The sequence below is a fragment of the Alexandromys fortis genome, unplaced genomic scaffold, assembly GCF_014885135.2.
Source record: "Alexandromys fortis isolate MF-2015 unplaced genomic scaffold, M_Fortis_MF-2015_v1.1 scaffold_2_26212498_36691700, whole genome shotgun sequence".
NCBI lineage: Eukaryota > Metazoa > Chordata > Mammalia > Rodentia > Cricetidae > Alexandromys > Alexandromys fortis.
In genome coordinates, this window is record NW_026067931.1 from 3,952,395 (window position 1) to 3,979,483 (window position 27,089).

The 27,089-nt window shown below is 39.5% G+C and overlaps 1 protein-coding gene across 2 annotated transcripts in view; it reads left to right on the forward strand.

Moving 5' to 3' along the window:
• The window catches only part of Map3k7 (mitogen-activated protein kinase kinase kinase 7), a 57,653-nt gene that overhangs the window by 17,336 nt on the left and 13,228 nt on the right, over positions 1-27,089 (forward strand). Inside the window, exons 5-13 of one of the 2 annotated variants that reach the window (XM_050145463.1) lie at positions 131-269; positions 982-1,106; positions 3,717-3,845; positions 6,089-6,219; positions 7,469-7,550; positions 9,204-9,334; positions 9,878-10,007; positions 12,422-12,502; positions 22,380-22,444. In XM_050145463.1, the coding sequence (XP_050001420.1) occupies positions 131-269; positions 982-1,106; positions 3,717-3,845; positions 6,089-6,219; positions 7,469-7,550; positions 9,204-9,334; positions 9,878-10,007; positions 12,422-12,502; positions 22,380-22,444 (1,013 nt within the window). The remainder of the gene's footprint in view (positions 1-130; positions 270-981; positions 1,107-3,716; positions 3,846-6,088; positions 6,220-7,468; positions 7,551-9,203; positions 9,335-9,877; positions 10,008-12,421; positions 12,503-22,379; positions 22,445-27,089) is intronic. The other variant, XM_050145464.1, reaches the window with a different exon arrangement.

Genomic DNA, 27,089 nt, shown 5'->3' on the forward strand with positions numbered 1-27,089 from the left:
AGCAGGACTAGAATATTGTAAGAGAATATTCACTTGTGTGTTCTGATGATGCTTATGGTGCTTGCATTTATATTGTTTCATGTTATGTGCAATAAAGTTCCTTTTAGTTTGTTGTGCCTTTCTCTTGCAGTGCTGCATGGTGCCGAACCATTGCCTTATTACACTGCTGCCCATGCCATGAGTTGGTGTTTACAGTGTTCCCAAGGAGTGGCTTATCTGCACAGCATGCAGCCCAAAGCTCTAATTCACCGGGACCTCAAGCCTCCAAAGTAAGTTTTAATGGTGCAACACTGGCTTCTCCCTATAGCGTGAATTCTGATTGCTCTAATTGCCCAGAGATATTAGGGGGCAAAAGCTGAAAGACCAGAGCATCCAACTACTAGTTCTTACCTCCACAAAATCCTCAAACCTAATGAGATTTCCTGTCTCTACAAGTCCTTAGACTGAATGCAGGGAGTTCATGTCTCCTCCCTGCATAGTCATAACTCAGTGATAGAGCATTTATCGGCATACACAGCCCATGGTTCAACTTCTTATACTGCAAAAGCAAATAAACTAATTGGTTTCCTTCTGTATTGATCTATTTTCCTTTATCTCCAGTTAGATTATTTGTTTTATTGTGTGCTGCTGTTCTTTCAGGAATAAATGTTTATAATTAAACTTCCACTCCAGGACACCTTAGTGCCTCACTATAGAAACTTTTCAACCTGTGTCTAGCTTAGCCAAAGGGACACTTGGTCAGGAAATGTCACGGAACTAAAGGTAGAGAGAGACATCAAAATTTGAATATGTTGGTCTCCCTGAATTCTCTACGTTAATTTTTTCTGATAGTCCTCTAAACTCTATACTATTAGAGCTTTATATTTTATAGAAGTTTACTGATAGCATTCGTTTAACTTAGCTTTTCCAGTTCTATGTTTATCTCTTCTTTACTATAAAATCAAATACTGACTTTGTGACTTTTGAATTTTTTTACAATAGCTTGCTGCTGGTTGCAGGAGGGACAGTTCTGAAGATCTGCGATTTTGGTACAGCTTGTGATATCCAGACACACATGACCAATAACAAAGGGAGCGCTGCTTGGATGGCTCCTGAAGTGTTTGAAGGTACAGCCACAGAGCGAGATGCGGCCGACTGTCTGCCTTGATTCACGTAAATCCAGGATGCATTTTAACACTGTATATAGTGTACTTCTGAACAGTACATAAGAGGGTCTTAAGTGATTATAGCCTTAGATCCCAGATTTTTTGGAAGAACTTAAATTGGCGTTTTCTGTGCAGATGGACACATGTGTACAACCAGTCCTCATTGTTCACAGGTTGCATAATGGGGAAGTTGTCTTTTTGCTAATCTTTAGTGAGATGCTTTCACAGCTGTAACAGACATAAGGTGCTCATAACAACAGAACAGATTTTGAGTCATGCCCAGCACTCTCCAAGATTGTTTCCCTGATAAGGTAAATAAGGGACCCTTTTGCAGTTTATTCAGATCCATGTTCTCCCTTTTATTGGTGATCATGGTGGTTTTACTGTTTACACTATCCCCAAGAGTAGAGCTGCCTAAGTACAAGAAGGCTTTGAAGATGTGAGGTACATAAAAACACATTTTAGGGGGTGTTCTCTTGGACAAGCTCTAGAGTGCCAGAGTCTGACACTAATTAGCCATGGGGGTTAGGTGAACAGTCTAAACACACACATAAGACAAGGTCCTATATTGATTACCTGACAAAATTGTCGTGAACGAAGACACATAGTCTTATATGGAGACTTCTTAATAGACTGTATATGCCCCAAATAAGGAGAATCAACTGTGCCTTTGCACTGATTTCCTGTCAGTTAAAAACTAAGAGTGCTGAGGTTTAAACGGGCATGCCTTAAAAAGACTGCAAGTGACTGGGTGCTGATGTGGTACTGAGATCTACTGGTAGAGGGTAAGCCAACATTTGCTTTCTTTCACATCTCCATAGCTCACTCGGAAGTCATAAGATTAGTTTGTATATGTAAGTTTCCGTACGAAAACATCAAGTCCTGTTTTAAATGAGAAACATGGAGCTAAAGAAATGGGCTTTCTGTGAATCTCTGTTTGCATGAATGCTGCAGTACTCAAAACACATTCAAGAATCAGACTCTGCCTAGGCACTTTGCCTTTTTTTGTTTGTTTTTTTGGTTTTGTGTGTGTGTGTGTGTGTGTGTGTGTGTGTGTGTTTGTTTTTCATTCTTTGGGTAGGCCTGGCTGTCCAGGTACTCGCTCTGTAGACCAGGCTGGCCTCACTCAGAGATCTGCCTGCCTCTGTCCAGCGCCAGGATTAAAGTTGTGCCACCACCACCAGATAGAACTTTGCCTTTTTTCTTTTTCTCTGCTTTTCTTTCTTTCTTTCCCCCCCGATGGTGAATTTTAACCTTTTTTGCTGCTTTGTGTTGAGCCGCCCCAGAGGAAGGGAAACATCATGCAGCTTTTTAGCTGACTAGCACTGTTGGTCCCCAAAGGTCAGTTACAGACTGTTGGGCTACAGATGTTTAATTACATAAAATTAAATAATACTTTCTCTTTCATCTGGATAATGCAGGTGCAATTTCTAATAGTTCAGTCATTTTTAATGTCACTTCTTGTGCATTCCAGTGGCACAGTATTAGTAAATACAGCAGAGGGGTTTGTGATGCAGAGTGAGCATCATTTGTTTTGAGGGCAGCAAAGCCCAGACTATTAGGTTATATAAATTTCTAAATTTCTGAAAGGTGTCATCAGGCAGCACCTGTAGCCTAAATTATATTGCTATCTTGTGGCAATTCTGTACTATTGTGTGCTTCTTTGCATACAGATCTATCATTGTAATAATTGGGGTATGGACTTTTTGGGGTATGTGTATTATGTTGGTATACCCGCCATCTTTGTAGTAGTTTTGTTCACAATCTGCTTAGTTTTCATTTGTCATTCATAATTTTAATCACTTAAATGTTCTTTGTGATTTTTAAATCAAGAATTATAGCTGTATATATTAAAAAGGAAGCCACTAAATCAAAACAGTACTTTACTCTGATAGCAAAGAATGCTATTTGTCACAGAGCAGGAAAAGTATTAAGGCAACAAATTACAGGAGCTGGGGATATAGTTCAGTCATAGAACATATACTTTGTATGAAAAAGACCCTGGCTTTCATCTCCAAATGAGCATTCTTAAAAGAAACTGACGGGTTAGAGCAGTGACTCTGAAGGAAAGAGTACCTGCTATTCTTGCAGAGAACCCAGGTTGAATCCCTAGCACCCATAGAAGTCTCAGGAAGGTCTGTAACTCCAGATGCAGGGTGCTTGGTGACTTCTGACCTCCATGGGCATTTCTACACATACTACACAGACAAACATATAAGCAAAACATCATTCATGCACATAAAATAAAAATAAGCCTTTTTCTGAAAAAGAAGTTTAAAAACTTACAGGAAGAAATATAAAGGTGTTTCAAACTATGCCTATAAAGGAGATCAGTCTACATAGAGAAGAAGGCCAATGCATCCTGTTGAAAAAGTAGAAAACTCTGACTTTCTTATGTAGATTTTGAGTATATTGTTTATATTTAATTCATTAGACTATAGTTTGAAAATATTAAGAAAGTAAATGCTCAACTCTGAGTGTGACAATCTCTTGTCTTTAGAATTTATGAGACTAGTGGCTTCTGTGGTTCCTAAGAAAGAGGTCTCAAGATTCCCCTACCTTTTCTCATAGGTAGCAATTACAGTGAAAAGTGTGATGTCTTCAGCTGGGGCATTATCCTCTGGGAAGTGATAACACGCCGGAAACCCTTTGATGAGATCGGGGGCCCAGCTTTCCGAATCATGTGGGCTGTTCATAATGGTTTGTTGAAAGAATTTTTCCTTTAATATGTTTTGTATATTTCATATCTGGAAAACTATTCCCATTCTCTTCCCCAGAGACCATGTATATCTGACTTAAAATAGAGTTATTTGTTAGCAGACCACCTTCCTTTAGCACTCTCCATTTCTCTGTCTCTGGTTCTGGTGGGGAGAATGGAAACTTCAGCATAGGGCTGAAGCTGCCTTCCACACTGATGAGGGAAGGACCGTTAGAACTTAGCCAGTACTTTTAGTCTCTCTCGGGGATAGAAAAGCATTTTGAAAACATAGATAAATGATATTTATCTCCTATTGTTAAGACAGTTAGGAAGCTAGGTCCCTTTTCTCCTGAGAAAGCAAATCTCTCATCAAGGAGAAAGAGCAAATAGCAGATCTGCTGGTAATAATTGTTACTTAAGCTCAGAAGGGCACAACATTCAGTGCTGCACACGTTTTAGTTGTATATTCTCGACCGCACTTACCTGTGCTGACACCACAAGCAGTAAGTGATGGCGCTAGGAGCCACAGGCAGGTCCTTCTGATTCAAGTGCTCCCACTTTTCATCAGTGACTTAATGGGCAGTGTTATGTCTCACTGGCCTCCAGTCACAGATGTGGTAGACATCTTCCTCACTAATAGGTCCTTCACACTAGCTTTGATAAAGAAACTCCTTGAAGGAACTATAGCATCACTGGTCCCTCCTGTGCCCTAATCACCCCAGTGAGTGCTCGTTTGTATCCTAGCTCACAGGTGAGCAAAGAACAAACATCTGTCTGGCTCTTTAGAGCATGTGTAGACTGGCCAAGCAAAACCTTCGGAGAAATCTTAGCTACTTTCTCAGTTTCCTTTCCCACTTTATTATGTCCTGTAGTGTCGTAGAAAATGCAGGAGTCTGTCAGTTTTCAGCAAATGATGGTCAATGAGGGACAGAGTAAAAGAACTAACTTGTTGATTGATTAACCTACAATACTGTATCTGACGTCACTCTTGAGTGGAGAAGCTTAGTAATGCCATTGCAGTCTTAGTAAATCCGTCCTGTAACAGTACAGCAGAGGGAAGTTGGTAGGCATAGCATTGCATAGGAAGGCAGTCAGGGAGTGCGACAGCATGGTGCAGGGTGTGACACCATGGTTGAGGGGGTCAGGGAGTCTAGTACTGCTTGACAGAAGGAAGTTACGTTACGCCATAGTTGAGGAGATCGTTTTCTATAAATGGAAGATTTTTTTTTTCAAATACATTTGAAGTTTTATAGTCTAAAAATTCATCTTGCCTCAAGTCAGCTACTTGTTTTTCTTAATTAATGCACTTGGCCTTTGTTGTTTGTTGAAAGAGTGCTTTACAGTTTGGTTTAGGTTTTGAGACAGTCTTATCCTGCAGCCCTGGCTGAACTAGAATCCATGATTTCTGCCATCCCCTGCCTCACAAGTGCTGATTAAAGGTGTATTTTTCCTTAGTTATGATAAAAGGTAAATTAGTTATGAAACTTTAGACCCACAAAGATAAAATAGATGATAGAATATTTTCTTTAATTTTACCAGATACAAATAGACTAAATATTATAGCTGTAATTCTTGCTTGATACCTGTTTTGTTATATGTAATTTTACTATGTTAAAATTAAAACCTTTTTTATTTAGACAGATAGGGGAGATTCCCTATCTATATGATGTGGGCCCCTCTGTATGCCATGAAGATGTTTTATTACCATTGGTTAATAAAGAAGCTGCTTTGGCCTACAGCAGGGACGAATATAAGTAGGTGGGAAAACTGAAGTGACTCCAGGGAGAAAGAAGGTGGAGTCAGGCAGACGGCATGTCGCTGCCCAAGAAGCAAGATGGGAGGTAACAGACCACAAGCCTCGGGTAAAATACAAAATAATAGAAATGGGTTAATTTAAGATGTAAGAGATAGCTAGGATTACATCTAAGCCATTGGCCAAACAGTGTTGTAATTAATACAGTTTCTATGTGATTATTTGGGTTTGGGCAGTTGGGAAACAAAAGCCAGTCTCCACTTACATCCAGGTGAAGTAGTCTTAGTTCTTACTGTTATTACCACCATGTGTTACAACTTTTAATAAAACTTTTGCTATAGTTTGCCCTTTGTGAAAATAAGTATAGATTCAATAAATAGTAAACTAAAAGACAAAAAATGTTAATCCAGATATTGTTGGAAATAAACTATAAAAATCTTGCACTGCTCTTTGGGTAGGTAATTCTTTTATCCCTCTAATTTTTAATTATAGGTACTCGACCACCATTGATCAAAAATTTACCTAAGCCCATTGAGAGTCTGATGACCCGCTGTTGGTCTAAGGACCCCTCTCAGCGCCCTTCAATGGAGGAGATTGTGAAAATAATGACTCACTTGATGCGGGTATAATCCTTCTTTTGAGGGGCTTTGGGTTTGGGGGACTATAACATAACTATAACTAAAACCGAGTTTTAATGGGCTTTTAAAATGAGGGAATGGGAACTGTTTTTGCATTTTACGTTGTTTTTAAAGTTAGAATAGGCATTTGTTACTCGTATTATCAGAAGAAAAAAACATTACTTTAGGAACATGTCTCTCTCTCTGTAATGACAAGATGGATAGGCGAGGTTTCTGGGATTGCTGTCCTGTACTAATGTTTATAAATAAATGTTTTGTTCCTGGGTACCAGAGTGTATGAGAGATGCTGGTATAGGGCATCTAAAGCTTTTCAGTGCCTACATGTATATGATCAATTAATAACATGCTGAACTAAACTAACTTCATCAGCTTTTCATCAAAATGCAGTCATTTATATAGTGTGCTGGAGATCTATTTTAAGAGGTATATATTTGAATAATTTTAATATTTCCTATTTTGGCTTTTGACTGCATGTTTTCAGACGCCAATAAAAACTAAACTTTTTTCTGTGCCTGATGGAATTTTTTTAATTTAAAAGAATCCTTTTAAAAAGATAATTAAATTCCCTACTCTACAAATCTTAACACTTTAGGGTTATTTCAAATGTTTTAGGGTGTTTTTTTTCTTTCATTGAAAATAGATTATTTTCAATAAAATAATTAAGAAGTAACTTTGACTAAAGTTTGTACACCTAAACTTTAAGATGTGTAAGTCAAATTATAACTGGTCACCTATGTTTTGTCTAATTTGAAAAAAATTCCCCTTAAATTTTACTGTATTGTTCAGTAAATAATTTCAGTATTATGTCTACAGTTCATAAGAGGGCTTCCGTAAAGTATGTTCTTAATGCTTAAATACTGGCTCTAAAGGTGATTCACTGGTGCGCACTGCCAGCAGTCAGACCTTGCAACAATTTTCAATATATGTCCCTGTTCCAAGTCACATATACTTCTGAGAAGTTAGCCCTCCATTTTGTGTGCTCCTCCAGAGAGCTTCCCGTCCTGTCTTCTGTGCTTAAGTCCGAACATGGCATTGTCCACAGCTCACTTTCCAGAAGGAGCACTGCCACATCTTTGTCTGGTCCGAAACAGAAGTCATTCCATGTGGGAAGGCAGAGCTGTGGCCCTCTGGTGCACCTTAAACTAAGGCAGTGATGCACATGTGCTCTTGAGTTCATGTATTGGGGTTTACCTGTACTAAAGGCATTTTAAATTGTGACTTGCTTTTACTACAGTACTTCCCAGGAGCGGACGAGCCTTTACAGTATCCTTGCCAGTACTCTGATGAAGGGCAGAGCAACTCAGCCACCAGCACAGGTAAACACACGGCGTCAGCAGCCTTAGCATTTCCCCTCCATCCCTTGAAGTTTTGAAGCTACACATGAGAAAAGGAGTGGAATCCTCATTTCTCTGGATTCACTGCAGGTCGTTGCCAGGTGCCTCGCTCTTCATGAAGGTCCTGAGGTTAAAGAGCTACTGAAGACCTTCCATGTCTAGAGTTACTTCTTAGTTAGGGCTGAAGGATTGAATATTATGTTGCTGTTCATTGGTTCTCAATTTCATCTTTTTTGGGATAAAGTCTCACTTTGAATCCAGGTCACCAGTTATCTCTGTATAACTATGGCAAATGAATGGAATTTTATATTCACAATTGATGCTAATGAATGTTTGGCATTCATCACTTACATTCTCTCCTTACACTCTCTAAAGTTGTTGTGCGGGACCCAATACTAATCTGAATTTCACATTACATTTCTGGTTTAGAGTTTTTTGGGGCTTTTTTTTTTTTTTGGTGGTTATTGTTTTGGTATTATTTTGTTTTGCAAAACTAGTAGAATCCAAGATTTTATGAATGCTAAATAAATACTATGTCTCTGAGACCATCCCCAACTTATTCTTGATTTTCTTTGCTTGTGCTCCTCATTTCGTCAGCTTTAAGTGCTAGAGTACCAAGGGCTCAGCCATTTGCTTATTCCCTCAGCCATTCCTCTCCATCTCCTTGGTTACCTCTTCCAATACCAGGACTTTGACAACGCCCCCCAGCAGATCATGCCTCCATTTTATTTGTAAAAGCAGCAAGGGCAATGACCATCTGTAAAGAGTGTGTAGGTGTGTTACACCAGTCCCTCTGTCTTCATGGTAGTTGATAGAAACCCTCTCTGTGGCACCTTTGGGAGCCTGAGCTGGAACTGGAATTTTTCGGCACAGCCAATAACCCTTAGCCGTGTAGCTTCAAATCTGCTTCCCGAGCTTGGAATGAGCAATGAAAGCTAGAAGGCTGAGTTTGTGGTTGGGGCCTGTGGCACCTTGGGTTAATCACCTTGGGTTAACCACCTTGGGCTTCACAGGATCCTTAATGGGCTCTGCAGGTGCATTGCTCTTTGCATAGTTTGTCTGCATCTTCTTCAGGCCTTTCTTGTTGTGCTTCTTCGGAAAGAGCATGTTCCTCAGGAACTTGGAGTCAGCCCCTTAAGACATTAGTATCTTTGTGACTGGGTTTCTTGATGCTATCCTGTGCCATTTGGGGGATTTCTTTTTTGTTGTGTGACTCGTGGACTTGGCCATGTCTGCACGGTAACCTGTTGCTCCAGAAGAGAAAGAGCATTTGTTTTCATCTTATACCTGAGCTCCACCCTCATACATCCAGAACAAGAGTCCTAGTAGGGACTCCAGCAGTGCTCTCCAAACTGACTTCTAGCTGTGTCCTTCAAACTCTCTCATCCTCTGGTCTGCTCATCTCAGCTTAAACCCTCAGTTCTACTTCAGGGCTAAACCCTTACGTTAGTCTCATCTGTTTAGAAAACCGATTGATTCTTTATTGTGCGTCTGTAACCTTCATGCAAAATGGGCTTGTTTAGGGTGTCTAATTTGTGTGGAAGTCTTGCTGTTTTTATTTATGTCTTCTCAGTTATTGAATGAGACATTCATATCATTCTCAACCTGAAGTTATAAATGTTTCTGTTTTCCTAGGCTCATTCATGGACATCGCTTCTACAAATACCAGTAATAAAAGTGACACGAATCTGGAGCAAGTTCCTGCCACAAATGATACTATTAAACGCTTAGAGTCAAAACTGCTAAAAAATCAGGCAAAGCAACAGGTTTGTTATTAAAGTAAAATTGCATGGTTTCCTTACTAGTAGTTAGAACATTACACTAAATAGGTCGCTAGTTTGTCACATATGTAACAATCTTAAGCTTTCTTCCTGCACCAGACCAATGAGCTTATGGTGAGAGACATGAAATTTTGCTGCCATTTGTTACCAAACAAGTTGTTTTCCTTTCTGCTGGTTGTTGCTGTTGCCAACACCTACCCCTTCCTCCATGTGATCCACCCTAACTAAGGGTCCTATGCAGTGTGAAATACATTTTGTTGTTCTATGGGCCAGTTAAGGAATTCTCATAAGACTGTCACTTCATCCTGTTCAGGTTGGTTGTACTGTGGCCATTGCTGGTTAGATTACTCTGAGCGGCATGTATCTGAGCTTGCTCTCCTGTTTTTTTAGCTCCCTCCCGGTATAAAATTCCGTCTTTCAGAACAGTACCATAGTCATAAAATGCACTTGTTATCTTCCTCTTTGCCTGTCCTGGATCTCTACATAAAAAGAACTGCAGTAATTGAGATTGACCTATAATTTTAACAGAGTGAATCTGGACGGCTGAGCTTGGGAGCCTCTCGTGGGAGCAGTGTGGAGAGCTTGCCCCCGACCTCCGAGGGCAAGAGGATGAGTGCGGACATGTCTGAGATAGAAGCTAGGATCGTGGCGACCCCAGGTAAAGGGGCTGCGAGTCCAAAGAGAAAATGACTGTGGTTTTACATGATGCTCACAATTGTTTCCAGTGGGGCTGCCGGGTGTTTCTGTCTTCTGTGTACTTTTGTGAACAGATGGCAGGGTTACAGTATGTTTTCTAAACTTCTAGCGTAAATTTGTATGTTTGGCTCAAATTTTAAATAAGAGAAATATGACTTAAAATTTCTTTGGTTTATAAAATACATCTTTCTAGTTACAGATTTTATCAAATAGAATTATTTCTCCTCAAACGTAAACTAGCTCTAAGAAATTGAAATTCCACCAATACCAGAACAGTGCAGTGACAGAGTAATTTACCACTGTTTGTGTGCTAAGCCAAAGAAACAAAAAAACAAACAAACAAAAAAAAAAACCATTGCAGAAAATTGTGCTCCAGGACTATGTTGTCGTCCCACTATCCTGCCAGTGGCAAGAATAGCCGAGCTAGAAGTTGTTTGTTTGATGGTAGAATGAGATAGTAGTAGTTTCATCAGACATTGATTTTGCTAGTGATTAAATTTCATTTTATAAGCCCTTAAAACATTGCAGTAGACAGAGTAGTCAGAATGAAAAGGAATGGTGTTTGGTCACCTGATCAACTGACACGTTTTTTTCTTTTTTTGCCGGATTTTATTACAGTGGTGCCAATTTAGTTGGGTCTTACTTTGTTATTTCTGATTCTTCCAAGGTTAGAGAAGAGTGGATTATAAAAATGGACATTGTATTGGAGAATGTGGAAGTGTAAACAAACAACAAAACTTACAAATTCTCAGAGGATATTTTGGTCTATCTGCATATCATTTAATTATAGATACAGACTTTATTTTTTAAACTTAGTTGTTTTCTAAGTAAAATATTCTGATTGTGTGTGTTCTTTTGTAGAAAGTGGCATCCAGATGAACTGTACTGTATTTGTCTAAACTAATCACAGTCCCTGAGTTTATCAACCTCACTAAAGCCTTTAGCTAGGAAAGAATCTGGAAATAACAGTGTCTGAACACATAAGCTGTGATCACACATAGACAAGTCTAGATATGCCCGTGGTCACTAGGCAGCTGGTTTTCTGTGTCCCTGTGTGTCACAGTCTCTATTTAATTTCTGTCCTCAAGGTTACCTTGTGGTCTAAAATGGCTGGTACAGTTCACCCATCCCTTCCACAGTTCAGGGGGCAGGAAAGAAGTGGTAACCGAAGAAAGCAAGCTTCGAAGACCTTTTCTACAACTTCTACATACACGCCACTTGCCAGCGGGACACGGTCAGGTGGCCTGTTCTTACCTCTAGGAGAAGGGATCTGCATCCATACCTGACATTGCTGCTCTAGTAAAGTTAGAGTCCATTGCACAGGAAAAGGAGAGACCAGAGACTAGCAGGGAACTGGCTGTCTCTGCCCTGGGTAAATCCTCAGAAAGTGTCAAGCTGAGCAGAGGTCATTCGCCTTCTACTGGCCTTCACGATGCACAGTTGTCTCTGGACAGAGCCATACCCCCAACACTTTTGGCCATTTCACTTCACAAGTGTCATTCAGAATAGACACATCATATTGATTTCTGACCTAAAAAGGAAAGTCATGTTATGATAATAGTTGATGCTTTTGTTGAGTCTAATTTTTCTAATCAGTTATAGGTTTGTAATTACATATTGTAGGAGTGACTTTTTTTCCAGTTCAAGGATAATCATATACAAATAAATTACTTTGTCCTCGCTATCTAAATGTAGAACAATACATCCTTGGAATTTTTTAATGAATTGTCTTACTTTAAAGATTCATACGCCAGCTTTTAACAGCCTTCATATTTAACAATACCCTAGACTTTGAAAGCTATAATTAGTGTTCAATTTAATAGAAATACTTATGGAAACATACATTTTTATGCTTTGATTTGATAATTATTGTTTAATCATGGGATTTTAATTTATAGCACATTCCAAGAAGCACCTAACTTAAAGAGCTATCTGATCCTGTTTGTGTCATCAGCACAAATCTGGCAGCTTACCTTACTAACTCCACTCTTCCTCCCACCCATCCATTCCCGACCCTCACCTTATATCATTGATTTTACTTAGGTAGAATATTTCTAAGAACACATTGGAATTTAGCTTCTCCATGTCCTGCGGTTTTGTCTGTCTTTGTTGTTGAGTGTTTTTTTGTTTGTTTGTTTGGTTTTTTTTTTTTTGGTCCTGCTAATTAAAGCCAGTGTGTAAAACGTCTTAGACTGTTTGGTTTTGCTCTTTAACAGCACCTTCCTAAGCATGGATGAAAAGTTAGATAGTCGTGCATGCCGTTCTGCATGAGATGTAATTAACATGACTATTTCAGAACTCTTCTGTTTTGCAGTCATTTCCTGTGTTACTGTTTGTGGTTGTTTGCATGTGTACTGTACATGTGTGTTTTTTCAGCCTATTCCAAGCCTAAACGGGGCCACCGTAAAACCGCTTCATTTGGCAACATTCTGGATGTCCCTGAGATCGTCATATCAGGTATCATAGACCACCTGTGTTGGTGTAACAGCTATGGAACTGGATTAATGATCCTGGTACTTTTAAATACTTCTTGCTCCAATTTTCATATGATCTGAAAATAGATAGCTCGCATACAGTACCCAGGGAGACAGGCAGAAAACTTTATATTGCACAATGAAACCAACCTGCAATCGCAATTTCACATCTCCAGAGATAGGAATCAAGTGAAAAGAAATTAACACTCTGCACATAATGGAGAACACCATCCCTCCTCATGTTTACGTAGTCTTCTGTCGAAAGTGAGAGAGTAAGCTGTGCCTTGGTCTATTCTGTACCTAGCAGAAAAAGGATGCAACTGCTTGAAACATGTGCTGTCCTTGTGTTCTTCCTTCCCTGCCCAGCCTGAGTCTGGGGAGCCAGTGGGCCTGCAGCTGGAAGAAGAGAGCTGCTGCACTGCATTAGCGTAACCTGGAGGGCAGAGGGTGGAAACCAGGCCAGACCTGCCATTTGTAGGATGCCTTGTAGCAACAAAACTGCCAGGACAGCTGCTTAGTTCTGCTGCTAGTGTGGTAATACCAACTATGTTTTACACCTGACTCACACATGATGCTTCAGTGAGTCAGTTGGTAAATGCTTTTATACCTTATGTGGTCCTTTCATAGATGAATAAAAGCCACCATTTTTAATAAATCTTAAATGGCATAATAACCTTCAATATATTTCTTACAATGATTATTTGGGCCAGTGAGGTGACTTAGCAGGTAAAGGCTCTTCCTGATCAGCCTAATGACCTAATTCCTAGGACCCACGTGGTGGGTAAACAAACAGACTCCCAAAAGTTGTTCTTTGTTCTCCACATACACACAGGGGGACAAGATAAATAAAATACAGATTTAAAAAAAAATTTATCCCTGTTTTAAAAAAATAACAATTTTCCTTCCTCTCTTGACTCTATTATAGAGATGATATTTTTCACATGTGTGATTGGATGGGTTCTTTGGCATTCTTTAATTTTGCCCATGAAAGTACTTATTTAGCACTGTGTTTAAACTGCAGTTGAATGCCTAATTTTTTCTAGCTAAACTTAAAACTAAGGGATAAGGACTATGTGTTTGTTAATTACTGTTGATTCTGTCAGTAGTAATTGTCTCCATAGTACTTACCACACTGAACATACATTTTAATAAATAGGTTTATTAAATGAGTACATCATTGAGTATCTCTAATAGCTAGAAACTAGGACACAAAAAATATAAATTATAGTTTTGTGGGCCATTTTATCTAAATAAAAGTAATTTGTACTAATTTTATTTGAATATTATTCAAAGTGAAGTTTTTAAATTGTTACCACTGTTAACTCATTTCTGACAAATGCTTTGGTCTAGGTACTTATTTTTAATGTCTAAACTCCCGTTTACCAGCACTGGAACTCAGTCCTAAATATTTTTTGCATAATTGTTTCACTTATCACAAATAAACAGTCCCAGTAATCCTTTGCTTTGGGTGAGTGCTGTGCACTGAGTCCAGTATAGAGGTTGACGTGTGCTCCCTCTCCCAGCAGCAGCGCTCCTTCAAGCTCATGCAGACTTGACATGAACATACTTTTCTTTCTTTGGCATTTCTCTATATGTATATGGTGAATTTTGTTCCTGTTCACTCCATCCTGTCATCTTCTCCTGCTCAGCCTCTGTGGACAAGTCCCCTTCCTGCTTTGATTAGTCACACATGCTTCCATCGTGGGGGAAGTAGGAAAGTGCCTGGCACTAGCCCAGGCAAAGAGAGAAATCCTAATTTCCCTTACTGATCTTTGCTTTTCAAAAGCATTATGTATTATTTGCATCATTCATGTAATAAAGAAAGCTACTTGGCTACTATCAGTTTCCAGTCCTTAGGTCATGCAGGAATCGGCTTTTAATATAATACTAAGGGACTCACTCATTGATTATGAGAGTGTACAAGTTTCGTACCTCATCTCATTGCTGGGGCTGGTAGGCTGGCAGACTTTGGCATAGTAATGCTCCCTTCAATTCCCACTGTCCCTCCCATGCAAGGGATGCTGTAGCTGAGGCTTGTTCTTATACCAAGCAGGAACACCGTTAGAAGCTGCTCATCAGTTGAGTACAGGTGACATCGTAGTGCTTACACATCTGTGCCAGGTGCTGTCAGCTCTCCCGAGGCAGAGTTGGTACAAATGAGAAGGTTCTCGCCTATGGTTAGGACATTCATCCAATAACTGCTTAATACATTTGCTTGTTACATTATGCACTGATAAATGGCTCTGAGAAGAAGCAGTGGGCTTTTCTTAAGTGCCTTCCCTTGACTTTGAATTTTGAAAGCATGATCCTTTCTCCTTTCAGCCAGTGACTTGTTTGTTTTTTGGGTTTTTTTTTTCCTTTGGTTTGATTTGGTTTGGTTTGATACAGTTCCTCTGTGTAACTCTGGCTGCTGTGGAATTTGTTCCATAGACCAGGCTGGCCTCAAACTCAGAGATTAGCCTGCCTCTGTCTTTGTATTGCTGGAAAGTGTGCATCACCACTGTCCAGCCTCCAGTGGCCTGTAACAGATTCTTTTGTTTCAAGAAGCAGAAATGAGTGAGGTATTACTGGATTGCTTTAAGTTTTCTGATTGTTTTTCCTTCTACTATTTCAGTAAAGAAGTTAAGATAGATCTTGAACTTTGCTTTGCCCTCAAGTTTTTAATTTTTTTCTTCAAGGTCTAATAATTTATTTGTTACTCTTACTAAACTCACACTTAGAAGCTCTCAGCAGGGACAGCCTATGTCTCTTGGCAATCTGTTTCTGGTGTCTTCTTTACCTTCCTTCATTCTCTGAGCCAAAAGTTTAGCATATTCTGCAAACTCCTCCTTGTGGTTTTTAGCACACTGTTTCTTCAGAGCTGTGCACCAGGGCAAATAGAGTAACAAGATGTTGAATCTAGGGTGCTTTGGTCCTAGGCTTCTTGCCTACTTTGTACAAGGCTGAATGACAACAATTTGACAGACATCATCTTCTTTAGAGAGATTGAAAAGCTTTCAGATTCTGCTAGTTCTTTTGGTCCCCATCCACTCAGGCACATTAGTTGTACAGACCAGGACTATCCTTCTCCTTTTTTAAAGTAACAAAGTTGAGAACACTCAAATTGGCATCCACAAGGCATCCATGAGCAGACTCTCCAGTCCTCCTCACTCTACCATAAGAACGCACCTTGCTCAACAGCGGGCGTTCTCTGACAGTTTGCTTCGTCGGGGAGAATTTTGTGATTCCCACCACTAATTCAGACCATACAGCCCTTCCACACTTCACCCAGAGCATCAGCACCCACTTCTGTGGCCATGTAAATCTAGAAAGTACGAAGCTTGAATTCATCGTCCACTTGAGTGAGTTTCTGAAGGCCAGTACCTATGAAGGAGATCTCTGCTTCATCTTGACTTGACACGGCTGCTGCCCCAAGTTTTGATCTGGTTCTTTCTTCCCTTTTCCTCATCTCATGTTCTGATGGGATTATATTTTGCAAAACTATCCTGGCAGTGGGAGGTCATCTATTTCAGCTGGTGTTCAAATAATCTTTCACGTTTCTTCAAAAGCAATATTTGTTGAAGATGAATAGGTAATATGCCTGAAAGCAGCAGCCTTCCCCACTTTAAAATGGGGAGTAAGAGTCTGAGGCGTTCAGAAAGCAGATTTTGTTCAGAACTTTTTAAAAAATTTTTTTTATTTCTTGAGATTATGATGCAACTTCATCATTTCTCTCCCTTTTCGAACCTTCAAACCCTCTTATATATCCCCTCCTTTCAAATGCTGGTGTCGGTAGTGGTGTGTTAGGTGTTCGTTCCTGGATTTATAAATACAACTTGCTCAGTCTGTAGAATGATACTTGTGGTACTGGGTAGTCAATTGGGCTGCTCTTCTCTGGGGAAGCCTGTTTCTCCAGCCTGGACATTCCTTAGTTGCCTGTAGTTTTTGTCTAGGGTTGAGACCTTATGAGCTTTCCCTTTGTGATGTTGCTGTCTGTTGCTGTCCTAGGTCATGTTTAGGCTGTCGTGTTGGTGAGACTTCATGCATGTAGTTTCTGGCATTTCTAGGAGATAGTCCCACAGCAAATTCCCTGGTTCTTGTCTTTCTTCTCTATCTTCTGAAATGCTCCCTGAGCCTTAGATGTGGGTGGAAGTTGTGTTGTAGATGTATCATTTAGGACTGGACTCTACATTTATGCATTTGATCAGTTGTGGTTTTCTGTAGTGGACTTCACCCATTGCATAGAGACATTTCCTTGATAAGAGGTAATAGCTATACCTATCTGTGGGCATAAGGACAAATATTTAGAATGTAGTTAGAGATGCTATGGTTTAGCAAAGTGGTGGCCGTAGGGTTTTCTCCAAGATCCATGACTTCACTACTTCTAGGTAGTAGACAAGGTTTCCAGTACCAAGCATGGTGTTCCTCTTGTTGATCAGGTCTTACATCCAAGTAGAGATCTGTTTTGAGCATATTTGTCAAATATTAGGTATTAGTCATACGTATTCATGCTTGGGTCTCCTGTTCTGTTTTATCTGTCTGCGTGTCTGTCTACTTTTATGCCGGTACCATACTATTTTTATTACTTTGGCTCTGTGATGTATCTTGAGGCCTGGAGTGGTTTTGCTGTCATTGGTCTATTGTGGTTCTTTATTTGTAATTCTAAAATCAATAGTCAGGGAAGAGCCCTAAAATCATTTTGTGAGTGACTGGAGTGCTCAGGGACACCAGGTATGATTATAATGTTTCAAAGTCGACTGGGAAAAATCACAGACACGCATACATAACACACACACACACACACACACCGCTGTGAACAAGCAGTATAATTGAAACAATCTGCTGCTTTTTCTCTCATACTAGTATAAAAATGTTATTTATAGTTTATACCAGCTTGATTACTACTATAAAATCAAACAAATACTCAAAATGTGACTTACAGAGTCACCTTATAAGTACTGATATTATAGTCATAATATGTACATATCTTGAGAAAAAAGCTACACTAGAAAATGTAATAGAATATTAGTCTTAATTATGATGCTTGATTCTACTTTAAGGCACTAAAATAGCCTCTGAGCCACTCCAGATATGCATTACCTTAAAATGCTACCAGTTGAGGGCATGGACAATGCAGTTTTATGGATCTTTGTGGTTTCTAAGTCTGTGATAATATGGCCTGGTATGAAGACAGACAGAATGCCTTCACCAAAAATGATATTTCATCTTAGGTATTTCTTTATATAATAATATTTTTGAGCCATTCTTAACTGATGTATATAAAATATTTTGTACAATTTCCTGAAGGCCATGAGTTATCTGGTGTTATTGCTTACATAGTATCATTCTTGAAGTTAGAAACAAGCCTTAAGTCTCCATGGTTTAGATCTCTTAGCCATATTTAGGTCTATTAACTGAAAATACTCATTTTCACTTTTATAAGACATTAGCTGTGCTGTATGTTTTATAGCAAGAGTATAATGCAGAGAAAGGTGGAATAGGAGGCCGTTAACTGAGTCTCTGGCCCTGCTTCATCTTGGATATTGACAAACCTACTGGCCAATGGGAGGGCTTTGCAGAGCATCACACCCTGGAGGCAGAGGCAGACTTGAGAGATATTCGTTGTTTTGCTTTCTTCACTAGCATAAGAATAGTTTTTCTCATGCTGTGTTTGAGTCAAGAACTAGTAGATACTAATATTTGTAAATATTCTTCAACTAGAATTATATAAATTATTACACATTTCCCAAATGAAAAGACAATACGGCAGGAGGATTTGAGCTTTTCTACAGTTGAAAAGTCCCTGCCTATTACAGGGAGTCTCATTAACAATTGTGAGCCTTTGATTAGGGACTGTGTTAAGATATTCCTGTTCACTTCCTATAGAATTTGATATTTGTGACTAGTTAAATAGAAAAGTTATTTAACTTTACAGTAAATATTCAGTGACTCTCCACCAAATTTTTTATTACCAGGGATCACATTTTATAATCTAAAAACTAAACTAGCATTAGGTACATTGGCACCTGTCTTTAGTCCCAGCAGTCAGGAGTCAGACGCCTGTGAATCTCTCAGAGTTCAAAGCCAGCCAGGGGGCTACATAGTGAAACTCTATCTAAAAGAAATAAAATATAATTAAAGAAAAAAGAAAACAGGGAAGCCGGGCGGTGGTGGCGCACGCCTTTAATCCCAGCACTCGGGAGGCAGAGGCAGGCGGATCTCTGGGAGTTCGAGGCCAGCCTGGTCTACAAGAGCTAGTTCCAGGACAGGAACCAAGAGCTACAGAGAAACCCTGTCTCGAAAAACCGAAAGAAAAAAAAAAGAAAAGAAAAGAAAACAGGGGTGGACCTCAAATTCTAATCTAATTAAACTAATTCCAAAGCAATACTCATCTGTCATTAATAATTACTTTGAAAAACCTATCTGGTGTCCTTCTAAGAAAAGAGTCCTAATTTGTTGAAATTAGTAAGAGATTGTGGCAATGTAATGAGCACACATTTTTAAATCATACCATCAGTCACTACTAAATAGTAATTCAAAACTTACATATATAATGTCATACAATGTTTTCAATCTTATTTTATACATGAGAACAATTTTTATTTAGAACTTACAAATCTCAGATTTTTCAACAATTTGGGCAAAAGAAGTCTCCAGGATAATAGAGTGCTTTTAAGCGAAGAGTCTGCATGTGCTTTGAAAGTTCCCAGCATCAGGAGTGAACGCTGTGGACTGGTCTAGACCATATGAAAACGCACAGGGGTAGGTAGTGTGAGACCTCGGGCAGTAGTCTCTGGACTTGTTCTGGAAGGACTTGACCACTTGCTTAAGAACTCAACTGTAGCTAAAAGAGCTGCTTTTTTTGAGGAGTTAGATTGTGTCTATGACACACTTGAGACGGCAGCTTTCTGGTGTCCTTGCCTTTCCGTGTGGGGCCTGGAGGAGGGTGTGTAGCATGAGCTGGCAGTGAGATCTTAGAAAACCACTCTTAAAAACTTTCATTTTTCTCTTCAAATCATAGACGTTCCAGATTTTTTTTTCTTTTTTAAGACAAGGTTTACAGAGTCCTGGCTGTCCTGAAACTCCCCAGGTAGACCAGGCTGGCCTTGAACTCGTAGAGATCCGATCCACCGGCCTCTGCCTCCTGAGTACTGGGATTAAAGGCGTGCACCACCACACCTGGCAGAAGGTCAGGACTTTTTACCGTGGCAATGTCGGGCAGTATGTGTAGGATGCTGGTTACTACTCAGCATCATGCTGCCATCGGGCTTTCTGCCTCTGTTTGCTAGAATGTGTGTAATGCAGGTGTGCACATATCAGATAACTTTAAAACATGGAGAGACTGGGGGCCAGTGAGATGTGAGGAACTCCTTTCCAGAACTAACAAGCAGGAAGGAGAGACCTATTTCTCACAAATTCTCTTCCAACCTCCACACCCATGCTGTAGCAAGAGTACACGCACACACACACACACACACACACACACACACAAAGTAAGACATATTTTAAGTGTAAAATGAGTACATTTCTAGATGAGTATTCAGTGAAAAAAAAATGAGAATTCAAATTTTCTAAGAAGATAGCCAGTGATTTTCATTTGAAGCCCTGGGAGCTTGAGTTATTTCACATTCATATTTCAAATTACGGCTTTTAAACTTAATATTGGAGCAACAAGTATTTGCTGATTGCAATCCTCTTTTGCTTTGAGCTGTTTGCCAGGTGGTTTCTGACATGGTTGTGCTCATTAAAATGAATTGCCTATTACTGCTTGCTTCCCTCATGCTATAGCATGAAACTCTCATTTTATGGCATTTGTTAACTGTCAGCTCTTCTTTACCCTGTTTCATAAAAATTTTTCTCCCCCTTTCTTTCCATCCCTTGGCTAAACTTGAACTCATATTTGGTGAAATTGTGGTGGCGATGTCATGGTTTGCAGACACATACGCTGGGTAGTTCCTCAGATTTGTAAATGTTCCTGACCTGAAAAAAGAGTTCCAGACACTTTTATAAGTCTGTCTCAACTGTGCTAATTTTAGGATGAGAGTGTTGAATGAAATGGGCCTAAAATCGTTCTCTAGTCAGAGTAGTGTCCTTTTTGTTTTGGGGGAAACAGAAATAGTTAAAAGTATTTATGAACGTGTCTGATTCAATAAGTACAGTTTGTTTTACTTTGTAACCAAAAGTTGGGACATTTCAGAATAAACTGAAACTTGAAGTAAGTTTGAATTCAGAGTATACAAAGAATTTTAAAACATTCTGAAATAGGAAACATTATGAGCTATACTTTCAAGAGTTTTGAGTTTTATATTCACTACTTGTATTATTTCATTAAACATTCTTAATTCTATTCAAAGTCCATTTGGTTTATGCATATAGCAATAATGAGATCACATGGGTTAAAATGCTAAATGATACTGATTGGTTTTAGATACAATTTTTTCCTTTTTTTTTTTTATTGAGAATAAGAAAAAAAAAAGTTTCCGCCTCCTCCCAGCCTCCCATTTCCCTCTCCCTCCCCCCACTCTTCTCCCCCTCCCTCTCTAATCCAAAGAGCAGTCATGGTTCCCTGCCCTGTGGAAAGTCCAGGGTCCTCCCCGCTCCGTCCATGTCTAGGAAGGTGAACATCCAAACTGGCTAGGCTCCCACCAAGCCGGAACATGAAGTAGGATCAGAACCCCTTGCCATTGACCTTGGCTTCTCATCTGTCCTCATTGTTCACCATGATCAGAGAGTCTGGTTTTATCCCATGCTTTTTCAGTCACAGTCCAGCTGGCCTTGGTGAGCTCCCAATAGATCAGCCCCCACTGTCTCAGTGGGTGGGTGCACCTCCTCCCCCCCCCCCCCCCCCCCCCCCCCGTGGTCCTGACATCCTTGCTCGTGTTCTCCCTCCATCTGCTCCTCATTGGGACCTTGGGAGCTCAGTCCAATTTTTTTATATCCAAGATCATGGAGAGTGAAAAATACAAATGATTTGTCTGCTCAGCAGAACAAAGCTGTTGGAGTGTGTGTCTTAAATGCTGCCTGCAAGTTGGAGAATTATATGGTAGTGTTTTCGGGGTCAGAGGCATTGTGAATATTGTACCAGCTGTTTCTTGTAGTATTTCAGTGTTTCCTTTTTAACAGCTGATCTCTCATGTTAAAAGATGCTGTATAAACAATCCTACTCCCAAGTAAAGGTGCTCAATGAAGCTGTTGTTTAAGTCAATCTGTTCTGCTGAAGACTTGTTTGTAGAATTCTTTTTTTATTGAGTTACAAAATGTTGTTAATATAGATATTTCTAAAGTAGGGTGTTCATAATAGCCCATCTTCACAAGCTGCATATATTTATTTGAGCATAAAATGAACATTGTTCATCTCCCAGAGGAAACTGAGCTGATGAATTACTGCATTCTGACAAAGACTAATGGGATTAAATGTGACTCGGGTCAATAATTTAAACCTAAGCATCCTCTTAGGCACTGCTGCCAGCTAAAGCCAGACATGTCTTACAACCTGCTAGCTGTCTTACTGTGAAAACTGTAACGTAAGGCCCTTGAAATAGATGCCGTCATCGGCCCCAGCCCCCAGGCATTCATCTGTTTAAACACATGACAGAAGATGGTGGAAGACAGTCAGCTGCTGTTTGTGCAGTAGTAGGGTATACTCTGCTGTGGGCCAGTAATTTTAGAGTTAATACACTACAGTTCTTTCTCTGTCTCTTTCTTTCCCAGTTTTTAGGTTGCTTTGTTTTTACAATGAAATTACTCATTCTTTTTCCTTTAAACGTGTTCCTTAGAGCCCTGGAGCAGCAGATTGCACTTCCTCTGCAGCAGTTACACCCTGATCCCTTGTGTGGGTAGACTGCAGTTTTACTTTTTTCTTGTGCTTGTTTTGTTTTAAGGCAACGGGCAACCAAGACGTAGATCCATCCAAGACTTGACTGTTACTGGGACAGAACCTGGTCAGGTAAGACTTAACATTCAAATTATCTGTCTGTAGAAAACTGTGATGGATAGAGTTCAAGAATAAACCATAATGTTCTGTAAAAATAGTTGACCTGAAAATGTAATCAGGAAGTTTATTGCTACTGAACTTCAGTCCATAGGAAAGATGAAAAAGCACTAATGTTCCTAATTGAATTTGAACTGTATGAGAAGGCATGTTGTTTCTCGTATGTGTGCGGAAAGCACTCTGTCCTGGAACTTAATAATGTACCTTTATCATTGTCCTCTTTTCCTAATAAGAGGAGTGAATACCTGCCTAATATTGCTACTCCTGGGGCTGGCTACCTGGAGAATTTTAACATCTTTTAATTTGATGTATCCACTGGTATATTTTTCTTAAATATCCTTTGAATATAAATAGTAAACAGATGGCTAAACTCAAGGAAGCTTCTGTTCTAATGATTACAGATTTTATTGCTTGTTTTTCATGCACTTCTGAACTCCCCCATCTCTTTATTATAACTTTGCTGTAAGTAGCCCAGATAATGCTATAATTTAAGCCATATTGACTCTACTATAGAGTTCTAATTAATCAGGTATATAAAGTTAGCTAAGTAATTCAGGTTTTTTCTGTTATTCAAATAATACACTTGATATGCATTTTTATCATGTTTTCTAAAATGAATGAGTACTAAGTATGAGGTATTTTGTTTTGTTTTCATATGAGTATAGTATTTATATGAAGTAATAAACTTACTGCATAATGGCTCATGTATACATGGAAAGTATCAGTGTAACTTACTTTGAAGAAATAGACAATACTTTTATTTAAGTTTTATAAGAATTAATACTTTTGTGTTTCTAATAAAAGTTAGATTGTTTTCTAGCTCTCTGTTTAACTTAAAAATATCTTGATAGTCCAGGCATTGTGTTAAACACCTTTAATCCCAGTACCTGAGAGGCAGAGGAAGGCGAATGTCTTTGCATTTGAAGCCACCCTGGTCTATATAGTGAGTTCCAGGACAGTCAGTACTACAAAGAGCAACCCTGTCTCAAAAATAAAAGAAAAAACCTGATAAAGTGATTAATATCTTTGACTTTATTTAAATCTGGTAATATTTTATGACAACTTATACTGCACACACACAATATATATGTATACATAAAGTCTTAAAATATAGAAATACATATGCCTTGTTACTTATTTAGAGTCATTATTAATTTAAACCTTTTCTCACTCATTCAGTAGTGATTTTTTTTCCCCAGTGTATTGGTTCTTATGAATTACAAATTACCAAAGTATTACAACCTTACAGTGCCTTGTGTTCACTTTGCAAAGAGAGTGACGGAGAATAATTATACTGTACTATGAATGCATTTCACACCAGGAAAGTGTCTACATGACCATTGGGTGGAATCCATGTAATTACTCATGAAAACAGCACTCATTATGTGGGAGGGAGCGTGCCCACAGCTTGGCGTTCCAGAACTTGACAGTGTGCTTCTTTTCCAATTCGTTGAAGTCATTGGTAGGTGGGGGTGGGGCGCTTCTGCTTTTATTTTTATTTTGAGGTTTGTTTCTGAACACTGAAATTGGTAAGAGCCTGATGTAGTACAGGCCCATATAGTACGACTGTCATGAGAAGGAAGAGTGTGCTGGTGAAGCTTAGCGTTGCATCTCACAGAAAAAAGTGAACCGCTCAGTTGTGTGTACTTGGGCTTGTGACTTAAAAAAATCATTTCACTGAAATTACTTTTCTCCTATAAATTAAAATGCAAGACTTTGGGGGGGGGATGCTTCCATTTCTACTTGCAATGTACGTGGTTTATAGTTAACTTGGGAAGCTTAGGAAGCACTCAAAATGTATGTACCTGGCCTCCTAGTGTCTTTGGGAAAGAAAAAAGCAACCGTTTACTAGCTATATCAAAAAAAGATTGTTCTCAGACCCTGGGAAAATAAGACAAAGCAAATCCACTTCAATGTATGAGGGTCACTGCCACCCCAAACACAAAAAAGCATTGTCCTTCCATACAAATGAGAATGGCTACAGCAGCTTTACCAAGTGCAGCTCTCTCCTGTCTGTCTGCCTCCCTGTAGAACTGCCCCTGTTGGCAGCAGCCATATGAGAGAGAACATCTCTGTCCTCCCCCAAATCAACCAAACACAAAGTCTCAGTTCTGTGAGTTTCTTTTAGAGCATTCTTAAAGAGATATTCTCTGGTGCCCCATAGAGAACCTTCATCACAATAAACTCAACTTTATTCTACCAATGTGTTCCTGGCAGTCATTGGCTGGAGACTGGCGGTACCAATAATGCCCAGTCTTGGTGGAGCCTTTTCTGCCCCGAGACTTGCAGGCAAGGTCTAATATATCCCTGAGTGGCTTCAAATACATGGCAAAGGATGGCTTTGACATCCTGATCCTCCTGACCCTCCTGCCTCTACCTCCCAGGTGCTTAGCTTATGGGTGTCAACTACTGCTTCCTGTCTACGTGGTTTTGGGAATCAAACCCAGGACTTTCTGTGTGCTAGGCAAACACTACCAACTGAGCTGCCTCTCCATACTAAAATGATGTACTGTAAATTAGATCTACATATTCCTTTTGGGGCGCCATCGACTATACACCTACCATTCCACAATAAGGCAGTTAGCATTATCTAGAGAATTAGACACGACATGAACCCAGCATGCTCCTTAGTTGTCCTGAGCTTCAGCATTCTTGTGCTACTAGACACTGTCACACCACTGTCTGGGGTTACTATGGGATGTAAGAGTGCAGACCACAGTAGATGCTGGTCTGTGTTACAGGCCTTCCTCCATGCAGAGCTCTTGGTAATACTGCTTTGTCCTCCTCTTAATATTCTTGCTATCCAGCTATGAAATGAAAATTAGCACTGGGAAATCAGTTGAATCTTGCATTCTATTCTTTCTGTGTCAAGGGAAAAGGGGTCAGGGCAGTGGATGAAAGCTTCTGATGTCCTTGTGAGTTAAGGCTACTGTGTACTATGTAGGATGCTGTCTCACTAAACAAAAGGCTGTAAACGGCGCAAGTTGCAGCCTGAAATTGTATGCGTTTGGATTTGAGAGCATTTCAGTGACTGTTCTGAGTCCCTGGGACTGCCCTAGAGGGAAGAAGTGCCTATCTAAGTGCACACTGACACATCTGTGCTTTGGAGTCATGACACATACAGCGCTGGGTCTCTGTGATTCTATGACTGCCACTGCGGGGACTAAGGTTCTAAAAGGTGTGAAGGACTTTCTGATGAGTCTGATAGCATCAAACATGGAAGTGCTTGACTTAATGGAATTATTTTCCTGTCTACCCGATGAGACCTAAACGCTTAAGATTTGTTTTTATCTGTAGAATGCCCTTTCATAAATACAGACATAAGATTCCGGTTACAGGAAGGCAGCTATGGCCCATGTCTCATGCTGGCAGTTCACCCCTGGAGTGTGCATTCGGCTTACATTCTTTTGCTGCCCCAAGTTGCCATATGGCGTTTCTGTCCATTGTTGCCCTGCATCTCTGTACTTTAGTTCATGTGAGAAGAGGGTAAACTGGGCTTGTCTCAGCAAGAAGCAACCCGAGTGAACTGTAATAGGTGGAGAGCATTTAGGGCCATCAGAATTGGACCAGTGAGATTTAAAGAGCAGATTCTGTAATGCAGTGTTTTCCATGATTATGAGCTGTAATATAGGTTAGCCACAGAATAATTTTGTAATGTCAAATGATACGTAATATTATTTATGCCTTGTATGTGTTTCAGATACTCTAAAAAGTTCAATTAATGTTTTTTTGAGAACTTTAGATTTTTATACTATTTTTTTCTTCTGTCCTTGAAGTTAAGTTGTTGAGGAATCTTTGGTAGTAATATAAAGCCCAAGTTTATGTAGAAACTGACTATAAATATAACCAAAATTCTAATTCTAATATTAGCGCCTAATCAGATGCCTTATAGACATGGTTTTGAACTAGGACAGGCTTGTTAGTGCTGTGCACTGCTGCATGGTCTCATCCTGTGTTTCCTACTTGCTCACAGGCCCCACTTGATGAGCGTTGTTCTTTTGTCAAGACCCTTAGCGTACCCTTATTTGACTATTGTACTGGAACTTACTTAAAGCTACAGTACTCATGGCAGAGCAGAAGCTCAAACTGAGTGGACAGAGACACAGATCCAACACTGCCACCCTCAGCTTCTGAAGAATTAATTTCTCTAGGCTTTGGGGACATCAGCTTGGGGGCAAACTGGGATTTGTAGTTTTGATGCTGGAAACATTTTAGGATTAGCTAATGTAATAGTGTTGGAGATTTTAAGATGTCTTTAATTTAGTCTTAAGCATAGGGTTAAGAGAATGAGAAGCTCTCAGAAGAAAGATAGCCTGAGTACATCTCGAATTCCAGAGTAAGACATCATCTGGTGTGGACATTGGTTTCTCCAGGGAGAGTCACAGTTGTCTTAGCATTAACCCTGTATACCATTTGGTTCCTCAAGTCACATCTCATGGTTGCTAAGAATCCTCTGTTTTTCCTTTTCTCTTTGGATAAGATTATAGGTTAGATATAGAGGTGCCACAGATGAGATTAGAATCTTTTTGTTTGGTTTCGGTTTTTACTTTTTGTTGGTTGGTTGATTTTTTTTTTTTTTTTTTTTTTTTTTTTTTTTTTT